At 43.0% G+C, this 16779-nt stretch overlaps 1 protein-coding gene across 1 annotated transcript in view; it reads right to left on the reverse strand.

Moving 5' to 3' along the window:
• The window catches only part of PLB1 (phospholipase B1), a 116186-nt gene extending 99963 nt beyond the window's left edge, over nt 1-16223 (reverse strand). The window contains exon 1 of the mRNA XM_054565700.1: nt 16163-16223. Coding sequence (XP_054421675.1) covers nt 16163-16223 — 61 coding nt within the window. The remainder of the gene's footprint in view (nt 1-16162) is intronic.
• Nucleotides 16224-16779: the final 556 nt, after the last annotated feature.

The following is a 16779-nucleotide window of genomic DNA, read 5'->3' on the forward strand; positions in this document are numbered from 1 at the left end:
ACAGTGAGCCATGGCGGGTCTTAGAAGAGACTCAAAGGCACATTTTTGTGAATTTAAGAAGATCGTCACTCTGGGACTAGTGAGGTAAGTGAATCAGCAGGGCAAAGATTTGAGACTATTTTGCTAATATTTCTAAGCAAGGACCAGAATCCATGTAGTAACCGATTCTTATGCGCAGCTTCTATGTGCCAGGCACTGTTCTAAGCACTTATATAAAATAATTCATTGGATCCTAACAACTCTATGAGCTGATTGTTATCCCCCCATTTGACTGATAATGCCCAGCAAGGTTGAGCAGCATTTTGAAGGTGACACAGTTAGCAAATAGTGATGACAGGATTTGAAAATGGGCAGTCTGGCTTCATGGGCCATGCTCATAACCAAGAAACTAAGTCAGAGCCTAACATCCCAGGACTTAGCAAGCTTGTCCTGTAAAGGGTCAGGTGGTCAATAGTTTAGGTTTTGCAGACCATACGGTCTCTTCCACAAATACTCAGTTCTGCTGTTGTCATGTAAAAGGAGCCACGGACAATGTAAAAACAAATTAACTTTATTTATGGAGACTAAAATTTGAATTTCATAAAATTTTCATGTGCCATGAAATACTCTTTTATCCCCCAACTACTTAAAAAAGTAAAAGTCTTTGCGAATATCACCAAACTGATTTTTGACATTTAATAGCCAACAGAAAATTGAAGGAGAAGAACAAAGTCAGAGAAGTAACGCTGCAAAACTTCAAGACTTATTCTAAAGCTGCAGTAATCAAGACAGTGTGGTATTGGCAAAAGAATAGACAAATAGTTGCATGCACCAGAATGCAGAGCCCAGAAAACCACATAAATAGAATGAACCGATCTTTGACAAAAGAACAAAAGCAATCCAGTGGAGGAGAAATGGTCTGTTCAACAAATGGTACTGGAACAACTAGACAACCACATGGGAAAAAAAGAATCTAAACATGGAAAAACCATTCTCAGCTCAAGGCAGAAGGCTGAATTTGGCCCATGGGCCATTGTTTGCCCTCCAATGCCTGCTCTGGACGGCCACAGAAGAGTGGTCATCAAGCAGAAATGGGCAGGTGGCATCTCTGATCAACAGCAGCCTTAGCCCAGGGGTCGTAGGTGGAAACCTGGGGTCTGCCTCTAGATTACCAGGCTGGTTGACGCTGCCACACCTCCTCAATGGGCTTTGCCAGGACCTTCACAGAGAGGGGAATGCAGATACCAGAAACTGACTCTCCCTGGTCTTTGAGAAATGTCCCACCCAGCACCTCTAGTCTTCCAGACTCCAAGTCTGAGAAAAAATAAAAATTTCCTCCTCAAAGTCATTGGTCCCCTGATACAAACAGTAGTTTTGTTTAAAGATTAAAAAAAAAAAATTTAGGCCCTGACTGATGTGGCTCAGTTGGTTAGAGCTTCCACTCATAAACCGAAAGTTCCCAGGTTCGATTCCCGGCCAGGACACATGCCTAGGTTGCACATTTGGTCCTCCAGTCTGGGTGCGTACAAGAGGCAACCCATCAATGCTTCTCTCTCACATTGATGTTTCTCTCCCTCTGCCTCGCTCTCTCCCCCTCTCTCTAAAATCAATAAGCATGTCCTCAGGTGAGGATAAAAAAAAATAATAAAACCATTTTTAAAAGATTTTTATGACAGTGAGTATACTCAGAACTCTATAAAAATTTTAAATTAATATAAGCTGAAGATCTAGCCCAGTGCCTGCACAAAGTGTTTATTGAAATATGTTAATTTTGGTAAAAGGTGCTATTGTTTTTGCCATCAAAACAATCCAGGGAGATAGATGTCATTATTAGTATGATTTTATAGCGGCAAAAGTTAAAAATTTCTCTTTAGAGAAGCAGGGCTGGGTTGAGAGGTCCTATGTGCTGACTCTAGTTCTAAAATGTTCCAAAGGGGCTCAGAGAGGTTATTTTTTAAGACAGTTGATGGATTCCTACAATTTTTCCTACAATTGTTCTGGACTATTCTGGACCTTATTTTTTTCCTCTGTAGACATTCCATTATCATGCATTTCCACATTGAGGGGAATGAGGGGGGAGAATGGGAAGAGGAGAGGAGGGGGCGGAGAGAGAGAGATTGAGAAAGATCATCTGTTGAAAGTCAAAAATGCGGTAAGTATTTGACGGGTCCAAAGTCAAAGAGATGTAAAGAAAGTAAAACCAACATTCGATGCTGTTTTTACTCTGAAAGCATTTGCCCCATCACAGGCAACAGCAGCAGAAGTTAGGAGGCTGATGTGCTGAGCGGAGCTTTAGGCAGTTCCACGGAGGTGGGGAAAATATGGGAGTCCCGTGCCCAGCAAGGCGGAGGGGCTGCGGTAAGTATCCCAGGCTTTCAGTTGGGACTTCACAGAGCTAGACCCTTGCAGCAGGGATAAACTTGAAACAGACCAGCCGCCAAAAAGACGGAAGCCCAGCTTTTTTGTTTTAGGGTTTGTTTTTCCTTTTTTCCAAGTTTTCAATTACAGTTTACATTTGTATTAGTTTCAGGTGTAAGTGTAGTAGTTAGAAAATCATGTACTTTATAGAGTAGTCCCCCTGATATTTCAAGTACCCACCTGGCCCCATACATAGTTATTACAACATTATCGACAACGTATATTCCCTATGCTGTAACTTACATATCTGTGACTATTCAGTAACTATCAATTTGTACTTCTTAATCCCTTCACTTTTTCACCCAGCCTCCCAACCCTCCTCCCCTTTGTCAACTCTCAGTCTGTTCTCTGTATCTATGAGTCTGTTTCTATTTTGTTAATTTTGTTCTTTAGATTCCACATATAAGTGAAATCATAGTATTTGTCTTTGTCTGAATTATCTCACTTAGCACAATACCCTCTAGGCCCATCCATGTTGTCACAAGAAGTAAGATTTCATTCCTTTTTTATCACATTCTTTTTTATGCCATTGTATATATTTATCACAGCTTTCAGTTTGACTCCAGCTTAGATTAAGGTGATCTGCCTCTACCTAACTGTCTGCTAAAAGCAAAAGTAAAGCCTTTATGGGAGAAGATAGCACCACCCAGAATATGATATTGTCTTTCTACTTATTCATATACCATGCCTGTCATTTAATTAAAACAAAAAAACAAAAAACAAAAAAAAACAAAAAAAAACAACAAAAAAACCAGGACACAACACAAGATAAACAGAAAACAAGAGGAGAAAAAAACCCAAAAAATAAAACAGACAATAGACAGTATAAAGTGGTACAACAATGTGGGAATAAATGGGTAATATCTGAGGCTTTGTTAGCATGATGTTTTGTTTCCTGTTTGGGATAGAGGTGAACCAATCAGATAACTTAATGGGGACACCCCAGCAATGAGACAGGCTGAGATATGCTCTTCACATATTCCAGGCTGACTGGAAATCTATGAATTTGGGGATGGGGAAACCTGCAAGAGGCCAATGTAAAATTAAGGTAAAGAGAAACTGGAGAACTGGCTGCAACTCTGTGTTTATTTGCCAACCTACTCACAGAAGAATGAACAGAGCCTCACAGACCTGAGATGTGTGAGCACGACCTCTCTCCAAATCATTGGCTGGTCACTAAACCATGCAGACTCAAGCATGACCCCCTAGGATTCCAGGTGAAAAAAAAATAAACACAAGAAATACAAAGCTTTGCAGAGACATCAATGGCTGCATGTAGTAAGGAAAACAGAGTTTGCAGTTTATGTCTGGGCTAAGGAATAAACCACTGACTCTCAGAAAAATAAAACATGATCAAGAATTACGAAATGTTATCAATATGTTTGGTTATCAACCAAAAGTTACTAGACATACCTCAAACCTGAAAAGTTAGTCTTCTGTTCAGGAAAAGAGCAATAAATGGAAACTGGTTCTGGGTGGGCTCAGATGTTGGATTTTGCAAGCTAAGTCTTCAAAGCAGCTAATATGTATATTTTTCAAAGAATTACATATATTAATATATATTAATTTTCAAACAGTTAAAGAAACTATGTTCAGAGAACTATTAAAAATGTACTAAAGATTCAATAAATAGAAGAGATATATATCTTCTTTTATATATTTACATAGATAAAATATATTTAAAATAAATATAACAAATTCCAGAGTTGAGAAGTACAATAACTGAAAGATTTACTAGGTGGGCTCAGCAACAGACTCAAGATGGCAGGAAAAAAGAACATATAAATTTAAAGATAGATCAATAAAAAGTACATTTCTGAAAAATATAGAGGAAAAAAGATTTAAGAAAAATTAACAGAACCTCAGAGATCTGTGCATACTGTCAAGCATAAAAACATACAAATAACAAGTCCTGGAACAATAAGAGAGACAAAGAGGCAGAAAAATATTTGAAGAGATAAGACTGAAAACGTCTCACATTTGGTGAAAAATATTCAGCCACAGAAGAAACTGGGGGAAAAAACAACCCAAAAACCTTAGATAGAAAAAAAAACAAAGAAGAATTTACCAAGACACATCGACTATAATAACTAATGTGTCTAGGTATAGTTCTAAAGCCAAGAAAAAAACCTTGAAAATAGCAGAAGAAAAAGAACTTCTCACATACATGAGACCAAAATTATGGCTGACTCGTCGTCAGAAACAATGGAGGCCAGAAAACAGTGGAATGACCCACTCAAAATGCTAGGGGAAAATGGTTCCAGAGGGAAGCATGGTGATGTAAGAAAGAATGAAATACAGAAAGAATAAATATGTAAGTAAATCCAAAATAAAATTGACTGCAAAAACAGAAGCCAGAAAACTATTGCCCATAGGTCAACTCTGCTCACACCCTATTCTTGCATTGGCTCTCTAAATAAAATGGCTTTTACATATTTCAAAAGGTTTTGGGGAAAAAAACAAAGAAGAGTATGTGACAGAGACCACATATGATCCAACAAAACCTAAAATATTTACCATTTGGCCCTTTATAGAAAAAGCTTGCCAACACCAATATAAACAATAAAAATAATGCAGCATGGAGTTTAAAATACATGCAACATCTTGCTGTGTGGGCATATTTGCCTGGAGTAAATGGAGTTACGCTGATATTAGACTTTAAGAAGTCAAGGATGCATGTTGTAATCTTAAATGCCAAAACAACAAAAAAATATATAGTCTGCAAGCTAACGTTGGGCAGGGTGATGGAACCAATGCCAAAAAATAATAATAATAAAAGAAAGGAGAAATTAAACCATAGAACAGGTAGGACACATTGAAAGCATTAAATAGATACCATATTTAAACACACTTGGGAAAACCAGAAAAGAGACACTGAGGGGAAGTGTATGAGAGCTTCCTTCGGCATCTAAAGTGCTGGCTGCCAAAGGGCCTGGCCTGGTTCTTTGTGACACCCTCCAAACCAGTGGACACAGATTATCTCTTAGTAGAATAGCCAGAGCTACCTGAATGAGAATAGGCCACCAGGGCACAGATCCAAGCAGAGGGTGGGGGTCCTGGCAGCCTTGTGACAGGCATAGCCAGTAGATGTTAACAGCTAGGACAACCTTGGTCTAGTCAATGTCTCTGTGCTTCCACTTCCTAACCTATAAGATGAGGTTGATAATACCAGCCTCATGGAGTGACTGTACAGATTAAATGCATGTAAACACAAACAGTTAGCTGACACATGGGAAGGGTTCAGTAATTTGTAGTTACAATGAGGGTCAGAGAGATGGTTAGCATAGACCAATTTTCAGACTCTTCCAGGCTCCATATTCTGGGATTTCCTCATATAGCTATGGAGTTCCTGTTTTCAACCTGAAGATCTGAATCATCCATGATAACTGACTGCCCTGGAGTCACAAAGGGGCTCTTCCTGGAATCTATTGGATTGGCCAAAAAGTTCATTTGGTTTTTCTATAAGCTGGCTCTAGTAGCACTTAGTTGTCTTTAACGTCATTCTAAACAATTTTGTTAGATTGTATAATAACAGCTGTCATATCAGCATGCATTTAAAATAAACCTATCAAAATAGGTGAATTTTTGTGTAGCCATTTTAATATTGAAGATGGAGGAAAATACACATTTTCAGCATATTATGCTTTATTATTTCAAGAAATGTAAAAACACAACTGAAACACAAAAAAGATTTGTGCAGTGTATGGAGAAGGTGCTGTGATTGATTGAACCTGTCAAAAGTGGTTTGCGAGGTTTTGTGCTGCAGATGACGTAGACCAGCTGAAGTTGACAGCGGTCAAATCAAGACATTAATTGGGAATGATCAACATTATACCATGCAGGAGAGAGCCGACATACTCAAAATATCCAAATCAATAAAGTTATTGGTGAAAATGAAAAATGTATATTTTATTTTATGGAAAAAAACTAAACAGACCTCTTGGCCAACCCAATAAACATTAAAAGTCCAGACCTGAAGACCCATGTGGAAACTTAGGACCCCTCGGTCCTGTCCCCACTGAATCCTAGAGTGACACTGCAGTCGTTCTGCTTTCCACCGGGTAAAGGGGAGGGAAGTTTCTTACCTGTTCTTGCAGCACCCTGAGGCATTGTGGAAAAAATGTCCAAGCACTTGTGTTGTGCTTGAACCCCAATCATGGGACCCCAAGGGAATTTTTCCCTTTTGAACAGTTGTTTTACCCTCAAGCTCATATTCATGAAAGGCTTAGAGCTCTCTGAAAAAATCCCACCTCCATAAGGTCGGTAAGGAAAAAAACATGTACTTTTCCACCGTGATGGAAGTGAAAGGGAAAGACGCCCAAGCACACACTGAGAAACAGGCTCGGCCAGGATCAGTCATCCACGCTGGACATGGCTGTTACCACTGGGGACCTGGAAGTGACAAAGGGCCACTGAAGCATCACCTCGGCTAGGAGAAGTCACACACAATTCTCCCTGAGGGAAGTACTTCCCGGAACAGTCATTCTCAACCCTTCGCCTGCTGCCAGGGCCCCACAACACAGAGATGCAGATTTGACTGGCCTGGGGCGGGGCCTGGGCGTGCCAGGAACCAAGCTGTGAAAAGCCCTTTGAGTGCAGTCGGGGTACTTCTGAGTGTGAGAGCCCTGACTCTTCAAAGACACCTAAAGTGTTAGCCCAACAAATGGCTAGGGGGTAGGAAAGGTGATTTCAAACACAAAATTAGAACAGCTCCCTAGTCATTTAGAGGTTTCCTTTATGTTTTTCTACTTACACTGAGCCTACAGCACAATTGTCCACCCTCCCCCGCTCCCCTCCACCCTGTCTTTGCCTTGAGGAAGGACAGCCACTCTGTGACCTTGATCATGCATTACTCTGTCTGAACTTTGACTTCCTCATCTATAAAACGGGGAGAAGATTGGCTTCCCTGCCCTCTTCACAGGGTTGTTGTGAGGATCAAAGATGAGGCAGGTGCCATGTGAACAGGAAAGGGCTGTACACATGCGAGGCTGAACCGTCTTCCTGGATGAAAGGAAGGCGCTTGCCCTGGGCAGTGGGGGGCACTGCGGGGAATTAAAGCCTCACTTCCCCATATGTTAAATTCATGGGCTCTTTGAAAAGTGTATTATAATGTCCTCACAGCAACCCTGAAGGGTAGAGGGAGACAGGATTTATGACCCTGTTGGCATTTTTTCCAAGCTCAGAGGGGCTAGGTGACTTCCACCAGCCGACACAGACCTGGGGCAGGGGGAGGCCTCGCACCCCACTGCATCCCCCACTGCATCCGCTAAGCAGTGAGGCAGCCTGGTGGGCTGGAAGGGACGCGTCCAAGTCAGCCAGTGTTTGTCCCTGTACTGCTTTGGACTCTAAGATGCTGGGCTCCAGCTGTCACCCATTCACACCCAGGGCCTGTGGGTACTGCTGGCAACCTGTGAGCCAGCTTGGCACGTGTCTACCTGTGGGTGCTGAGTCAGAAACCGTGAGCCCCACCCGGCTGCTGCTCCCACAGCAGGGTTCCCTTCCCAGTGCTCTGAGGGATGTGGGATGTTAGCTTGGGGGGTCACATGTCGTAATCAGTGGAAGGTGACACTGAGGGCCAGAAGATCTTTCTGGGGTAACCAGTCTGACCTCTGAATGTTTGTCTCAGAACCGTGGGATGGCTGAGGTGGGCGGGTCTTTGAGATCATCTCAATTTAATACCTCTGGAAACTAAGACCCAGAGAGGTTAGCAAATTTGCCAGAGACCATTCAGCAAATTATAAAAAGGGCCATGTGTAGAGCTCGAGTCTCCTTAACCTACCCTGGTATGCTTTCCTCAAGAGCAAGGTTTTTTTAAAAGAAGGTTATAAAAAGGCTTATAAGAATGTATGTTGTTCTATAACCTGACTTCCCAGCATATGGAAATTTATTCTGTTGCCATGTCTACTAGACCAATATTTTCAGCCTCTCTTACCCGTCAGTCCACCGAGACTTATCATCAGAACACCAAAGAATGATATGTGATTAACACTGTTACAGCCATTGAATAGACACAACCTCTAGTCTGATGAGATTCCAAGACACATCAGAGATGATATGGAAAATCCCAAGCCACCATTCTCCAACTATTCAGTGTCCTGTGCCAACGACCACGGGGAGACTCCACCACCCATTACAGATTCCAGTCCAGCCAGAGACCAGTGCTCCCTCATGTCTTCATCCGCTGGTGCCCCCCTGCCCCAGCCCACGGTCCAGCGTCCACACCTCATGCCCCCGGACGGGGAAGGCGGTCCCCGGGAGCGTCCTGACAGGGGAGAACACACTCGAGGTTGACTTGAGTTTTGCTGTTGAATGACTTCATGACCTCAGACAAGAAACGCTTTGCTTGGAGATTGTATTTTCCTCAACGTCCTCGTGAGGACAATTGAGGCAGACCCAGAATCAGGAAGGACAATCTCAAGAAGAGGGCTGCCTGGAGAGAGTGAACAAGTGGAGCCTCGTCCACCCGTGGCAGGCCGGAGCCCCTAGTCTGCCTACACGGACGTCCTCCAGCATCGCTCCCAGCCACAGCTTTTCCCCAGCCACCACCCGCCACAACTTTAAAAGGGACCAGGGACTGGAGGGAGTAGTAGTGACTTGTGAGCTCCAGCAGAAGGGAATCCCAGGGGACTGTGCGGGAGGCCATGTAGTGACCCCATCAGGAAGGTCTGCTCCTAAAAACAACGGGAACTTCCTGCTGTGAAGAAGGGCGTGTTATTTCTCACTGAGATGCAAGAGTGCAGGAGGAAATGGTTGCCTAAGGTAGAAGAAAATCACGGGGCCTTCCCAGAGCCCAGCAAACTCCCTGCTGGCCTCTTTCTAGGAGCCAGGCACACTGATTCCCCAGCGTGTTGTCTCCTGACTCATGACCTTGTAAATCTGCAGCCAGCCAACCCCTCTTGCCCAGATACCATTGGCATTAAGCTACCTGTTGAAGAACCTCTAATAGGCCCCCAATTCTACTCTAACAAATTTAAGTTATAGCTGGCTGCGTGACCTTGGGCCCGTCACTTAACCTCTGTAGGGTTCAGTTTCCGTAAATGTAAAAGAAAAGATTTGGATGAAACTGTTTCAGAAGTCTCTTTGAGCCAAAAGACACTGGGATCATCTCTATGGTTCTCCTTGCCTTGGGATTTCAAAACTCCACTTTATCGAACACATCAGCTCCCCAGCGCCAACACCGTACTCCAGCTCAGGCCTGTGCCCTGCTCCTCATGCCCACCGCCCACTGCCCCCCACGCTGAGCCCCACTTTGCCTTTGGCTGTGCAGCTGCCCGCACTTGCATGTCCTCCCTGTTCCTCTGTGTTTAGGTTAATCCCACTCATCCTTCAGCGTTCAGTCGAGTTTCACCTCCCACATGAAACTTTCCCAGCCCACGTGCATCTCAATTCTCTGAATCCTGTTGCTTTTATTACAGCTCCTTGCCCCTATTTTGGTACCCAATTCTTCACCAGTGATTTTACGCAGATCAGCTCTCTCTCCCCAGAGGGTTCCTTACACCTGGGTTATTATCTACCAGCCGGGCTCGGCCTAACTCCACTTCTCAGAAGGGTGCTCAGACAGTTGACTGGCAGCAGCAAAAATGTAACTTGATGAACATGATTGACAATAAAGGCCTAAAAATCTACAAGGTACGCATGACATCCCAGGAAGGCAGAACTCCTGAGCTTTCAGAGAAAATCCCATGGCTGGGCTCGCTGCCGGAGCAGGACATGGGAGGCCAGCGTGCAAACTGGAGGGGCGGCGGGGATGCCACCAACTACATATATGACTCAAGCAAGTCCCCTCCTCTCTCTTATCAGTGACTGGAAGGACTTGGGCCACCAATAGTTCTCCAAGTTTGCTTTCTACTCTTATTTGGAAAGACAGTATTTCTGGAAGGCTGGTCTGGCAACCTCCAGGAAGGACTCAGGGTCCTTGTGAAATGAACATTGACTAGCTTTACCTGTTCTAATAATGAAAGCGGTACCCCTTGCCTCTCACGATGAGGTCACCCAGCTCCCCGCTATGGCTTTGCGGTGACAGGCTTGGCATAGGGGCATCACTGAGGCATGACAGCCTGCTGGTGTACTTCTGAATCATTCCAGGAAAATAAAATTCAGGTGAAACTTGTATTTTCTTAGACACAGCGATTTCTTGCCAACTTGCTTTTGCCGATTGCAGTTTTGAGATCATGATGTTTCAGTTTCATAAGCCGGAACTTTCAGAGCCAGAATCTGTTTTCCTATGTGTTGTTTGTCCATTTTAAAGCTTAAATTAAAGCCCCGTGGTGATTCTTCCCTCCCTTGGGGCGGGATTGTAAAGCAGGGTGGTGGCTAGAGGTTCAACCTCTGGACTCAGACTCAGGACTGAACTCTGGCTTCTGTACTTACTTGCTGGACAACCTTGGGCAGTTACTTAATTTCTGAGGCTCGGTTTTCTTTTCTGTAAAATGGGGATAACAGTACATCTCTCTTAAAGGGAAGCTGTCGTGTGTGTGTGTGTGTGTGTGTGTGTATTTTTTTTAACATGGCACTTTGCTGTTCTAAGGAAACTTGTACCATATAAGCTTAGTTTGAAGTGATCCTCAAGTGGTAATGTCCCCAGTGTCTGACAGAATGGCATGTATATAGTCTATGAAGGCAGACATTTTTATCCTAGGCCTCAAAGAATCTCACAAATAATTTTTAAGGAATCCGAGTAGCTCACAATAAAAAAACAGACAAACAAAAAAAAAACCAAACACAGAAAGAAACAAGGTATCAAGGAGCAAATATTAGCAGAAAAAAAATAGAGCAGAAATAGATCAAAGACTTTGGGTACTGAAATTATCAGACAAAAATTATAAAACTGTTTTAAAAAAAGATAAACTTGAAGATCTAGGAACACAAAATCATTTTGAAAAGCAACACCTGGTCCTGGCAACTGTGTCTCAGTTGGTTGGAGCATCATCTTGTAAACCAGAGGGCTGCAGGTTCAGTTCCCATTTGGGGCACATGTCTGGGTCACAGGTTTGATCCTCAGTCAGGGTGCATATGAGAAGGCAACCGGATCGGTGTTTCTCTCTCACGTCAATGTTTCTCTCCCTCTCTCTCTCCCTCCCTTTCCCTCTCTAACCATATCTTCGGTTGAGGATTAAAAAACAACAACAAAAAAAGCAACATTTACAAATTTGGCAAATAACTAAATGTAAATTAATTTGAAAAATAAAGTCAGTTTTCAAAATCTTCAATGATCTCAAATCTTCAGGTTTAACAGCAAATTGGATACAACTGAAAGAACAAATAAACTAGAACATGTGTCATAAGAAATTGCTTAGAATGCAGCATAGAAAGACAAAAAGATGCTAAAGTTGGAAGAAAAGCTAAGAGACATGGAATATAAAGTAAAGAAACCAAATAAACACTTCAGGATATACTGTTGAATGAAAAAAATCAAGATGCAGTAAAAGTATATAGTAGGTTATCTTTATGCAAAAAGAAAAAAAAGAATATACATTTGTAAAAAGAAACATTGAAAGCATATGAAAATACTGAAACTGGTTACCTACAGAGGTGGGTAGACATGGAATGAAAAGGCTAAGGAGGAAGAGGTAGGATGTCTCTGAGTACTATAGCTTTTCACACAGTTTTGATTTTTTAACCATGTCAATATGTTATATATTCAAAAATAAAGTAAAATAAACAAGAACAGAAGAAGCCTTATAACTGAATACAAACAGACAAACTTAATTACATGTCAAACAGAGAACATAACCCCAAAAGGAAACCACCACCCCCCCAAAAAATTAATCCATTGATTTTTGAACAAAGTATTTTCATTATACACCCTGAGTGGATCTCATCTAAGGACGAAGAACAGCAAAGAAATTTTGAACTTCATTTGTTGGTGGTGGTGTTAGTGCTGTAATGATTCCAATATTATAGTGTATATATCATAGGATTTAGCAAATGAATACACATATTGATATATTATAACCCTGGTTTGCACCGTGGGAAGGCAATACAAATCTGGAATGGGGAAGGAGACACAAGACTAGTTCTAACTAAAATTAGACATGTCTGTATAAATACATTAAAATAAAAAAGAAAACTGTATTTTTTAGCTCTGTCCACGGAAAGGGCTTAGACACAATGACACTGTAGCAGCAATGAACATCCCAAGCACCCAGCTCTTGGTTTCTAAATAAAATCCCCCACCAATTGAAGAAATGGCTAATTGCATGGCTGGGATAGGGGGGAAAAAACAAAAACAAAAACAAAAACAAGATTAGCCTGAAACAGCTTGCCCCATAAAATTAAGAAGTGTTTAAAAATTGGTGGGGACATAGTAGTTAGCTTAAGGAAGCTCTCATTGGCCAAATTCGTAATAGCTTGAGCATTAAAATAAATAACAGGATTGAATTATAACACACTGATTAAGAAAAGAATTTGTGAATCCATTTTATATTAAAAAGACAAAATGTACAAAGAGTGAGGAAGAGGAGAGAAATCTTTTTTCTTTTTTTTTATGGAGGAATTCCACCAAACAATATTAGAAGGGGTGGTAGACATTTTAAAATCACCATTTGAGCCCTGGCTGGTGTGGCTCAGTGGACTGATCACTAGCCGGCAAACCAAAGGGCCGTTGGTTTGATTCCCAGGCAGGGCACATGCCTGGGTTGCAGACCGGGTCCCCAATAGAGGGCACGTGAGAGGCAACCACACATTGATGTTTCTCTCCCTCTCTCCCTCCCTTCTCCTCTCTCTAAAAATAAATAAATAAAATCTTTTTTAAAAAATCACCATTTGACATTCATTATGGTAATAATCAATTCAGACAAGAACCATCAGTGGATGCTAAAAGCTGTTGAGTATAAGAACAGTCACAAGATATCACAGCATCTCTCTACAGATAACTTATAAATCACATGAGGGAAGATACCTTACAAGGGAGAAATTTGGCAGACGCGACCAAAACCAAATTACCAAATTTAACATCACCAGTTAGGGTATTTCCAACGTCAGGTATAGCCCCCAATGTGTCACAGCTAGGACGCAACATTGTCTATGCGGCATTTCCATCCTAGGAGTTTAATCTGATTCTAGCAATAGAGAAACTATTTGGACAAATCCAGATTGAAGTGCACAAGACAAAAGCTAGCCTAAAAGCTTTAATGACACAAAACAAAAACAAAAAGGCGAAAGTACTGTTCTAGATTAAAAGAGATTAAAGAGGCAGGACAAGTAAATGCAATGTGTGATCTTTTGTTAATCTAATAATGACTGAAAGAAATAAAATAAGAAGTCAACTAACTTAATTCACCTCATTAGCAGACTAAAGAAGTAAATCATACAATCATCTTAATAAGTGCAGAAAAGTATTAGATAAAATTCAATGTCCACTTATGATTAAAAAAAAAAACTCATAAAAATTGGGAATAAAATAGGACTTTCTTAGTTTTATAAAGGGTAGCTATAGAAATTCCAGTAGCAGACACCATAGTTTCTGATCAAACATTAAACACTTTCACTTTCTTTTCTTTTTCTTTTTTTTTTTTTTTGAACTTGGGAATAAGCTAAGAGTATCTCCACTCATCACTTTTGTGAAACATTGCCATGGAAGCACCAGCCAGCACAGTAAGGCAAAAGCAAGCAAAGGTATACAGTTTGAAAGGAGAGCACCAAACTGTTATTACTGGCAGGATTGTGTACATGGACTTTCCAAAAGAATATACACATAATTTATTAAAATTTATAAGAATTGTTGTGGGGGGAAATGGAGACAAAAATATTTGAACAATAAAGAAATAAAAAATTTAAAAACTTAAAAAAAATAAAACCAAAGACAAAAATATTAATAAGGTTTAAATGGGTTCAAAATTAATACATTAAAAATCAATTTTATTTCTAGATATCAATAACAAATATTTTCAAAAAAAATTTTTAAACCCATTTACCATACAACAAAAATCGTGTCCCTAAGAATAATGAAACACATGCAAGACCTCGACAGAGGAAACAATAAAACTTGGAGAGACATTAAAAACCTAAGCACACTAGTCACAAAAGTCAATCCCAGATGTATTAAAGACCCCAAAAAGAAAATCGAATTTGCCAAATTTTTAGAATAACATCTTCATGCCTGAAAAGCAGGAGAGGAGTTCTCACATAAGACGCGAAGAGCACAAGCCATTAAGGAAAAGATTAAAAGCTTTGGAGATGGAGAGACTGAACCTACAAACAGACCACGGGCAGACCGCAGGTGACAGCAGGACCCTAGCCCCCCCCACACCTGCAGCAGGTGGCCCAGGAAGCCCGGGCACCATGCCCGTAGCCATCAGCCCAGGCGGTGAGGACTTGGTCGGTGGCTGCAGCTTCCCCACGTTTGTCCCTGCTTCCGACTCAGGACCAACCAGAGAAAGCCAGGTACGTTCCCCACACAAATCACGTAAGAGAGCTCGTTTCTGGTTACGGAACCTCCAGCTTCCCCCTGGCAACCGCCTCCAAGAAGGGCAGACCTGAAGCTTCCCCTCAGTGTTCCCACTCCCCTGCCTCAGGGTCCCTGCCCAGCACACGTGATAGCGGTGGACCCGTTGCTATAGCAAACTGAGTAAATAGCCTCCATTTGTTCTCATTTGGGTGGTCTTCATTCCCCCCGCCGCCCCCCACATTAAGGAACTGGCTCATCTAACATCTCCCTAAAGAGAGTGGAAAGACAAGCATCAGAGTATACGATATCTGCCCTATGTATAACCAACAAGGAGCAAGCACGCGGCATGTATGAAAAACTCCTAAAAATCGATGAAAAAAGAACAAACTCAGAAAAATGGGAAACACGTTTGAACAGGTACTTCATGAAAGAGGAATTCAAGGGGTCAATAAACAATTTTTAAAAAGCACCTCAGCCTCATTAGCAATTACGAGGATGCAATCACCCTGTGCAATAAGTATAGCGCGTCTCATCATGCGCCACCTCACACCCCGCCCGCCTTGCACACCAGACTCGGGGCGGGGGCGGGCAGGGAAGACCCGCCCGGGGTGAGCAGCAGAGCTGGCACTTGGACGCCGCCAGGCCCAGGCTTCGGCCCCAGACCCCCTCCTTTCCCCGCTGTGGCCCCCGACACAGGTTGTCTCCCACCCTGGGCCCAGGCCTCTCCTCTGGAGGGGCTAAAACACCTTTAAGGCTCTCCTCAGTTTAAGGGATTCTGCCTTTCTAAACAAAGGGAGGAGAGGAGAGCCAGGCCGGGGTCAGATGAAGAAGGGCAGGGAGGGACTATGGCAGAGGCATCACCTTCTAATCCGTGTGTCGGGAGAAGCCCAAAGCCTGGCCCGGGAGCCCACTTGGTAACACCAAGTTCAATAGCACGAAAGAAGGTGGGCAATCCTTCAGAATGTATCATCCTGAAACCTGCCTTCCTCTGTCCTTTTAGCAAAAGCAAAAACCATAAATAGAATGATCAAAACATGCTTACCATTAGCAGTGGTATTTCCATGTTAAGGATGAGAAAAAAAATCCAGGTTCCGGGAGGGAGCATTTGCCCTGGGGCCACACGGCACAGGGAGCTGGGATCCAGGTCTTGGTGGCTGCCTACTCTCACAGCTTTTATTCCCCACCAGGGAGCTGCTGCCCGTCCCTCCTCACCCATCCCAAGACCTGCCTCTGGCGCCACAGCCTCGGGCACTTGGCTGCAGTATGCCAGCCTGCTCGGGCCGGAACTCTGCAGTTTGTGCTCACGCAAAGGACACGCTCCTCTCCCAAGCTCCATGTCTAAGCGACATAGGCAGGCGGACCCGCGGGCAGACTCACCTTGCCCCAGCAGCAGCAGCAGCAGCAGCCGCAGGAGGAAACCGTGTGGCAGCAGCCCCATGCCAAAATCCTCCAGGTGTCGCTGGCCTCGGATGAACTGGCTCTGCAGGTGGATGGCCTGTCCCTCTTTCTCCTTTTATACTCTTCTGTTGTCTGATAGTGCGCCTGTCATAAATTTTACTGTGCTCACCTTTGAAAGGGGGCAGTGGCCAGCTGTAAATGATAAATATTAACATTTAGGCAGAAGATTTCTCGAGGCGGATGGGTCAAAGATGGGTAGCAGTTTCCAGACAAGGGCACCAAAAGACCAGGCCCACACAGCGCTCTTTGTATGGCCTCCCCGGTCGGCGGGTGCCCAGAAATTGCTGCTGTTGGGGATTGGTCTGCTGGGGGGCGAGTGGGGCTGGAAATCCAGGGTGCTGGGCTAGCATCTCAGATTGGCCAAAGCTGTGAGGACTTGGGTGCATCCCTGAACGTGGTCTCAGCTTCTCAGCTGTAAGCTCTAGAATTAAAAGCCAAGAGAGGCGCAAAGCTACTTTGTAACAACTGTAAACGATGAAGCCACTTCCAAATGCGCCATCTCATCGCACTGTGAAATGGGTCCCCACCGTGTCAGC

Source organism: Pteronotus mesoamericanus, unplaced genomic scaffold (assembly GCF_021234165.1).
Source record: "Pteronotus mesoamericanus isolate MK-2021 breed Mesoamerican mustached bat unplaced genomic scaffold, CSHL_Meso_final contig_101, whole genome shotgun sequence".
NCBI classification, from domain to species: Eukaryota; Metazoa; Chordata; class Mammalia; order Chiroptera; family Mormoopidae; genus Pteronotus; species Pteronotus mesoamericanus.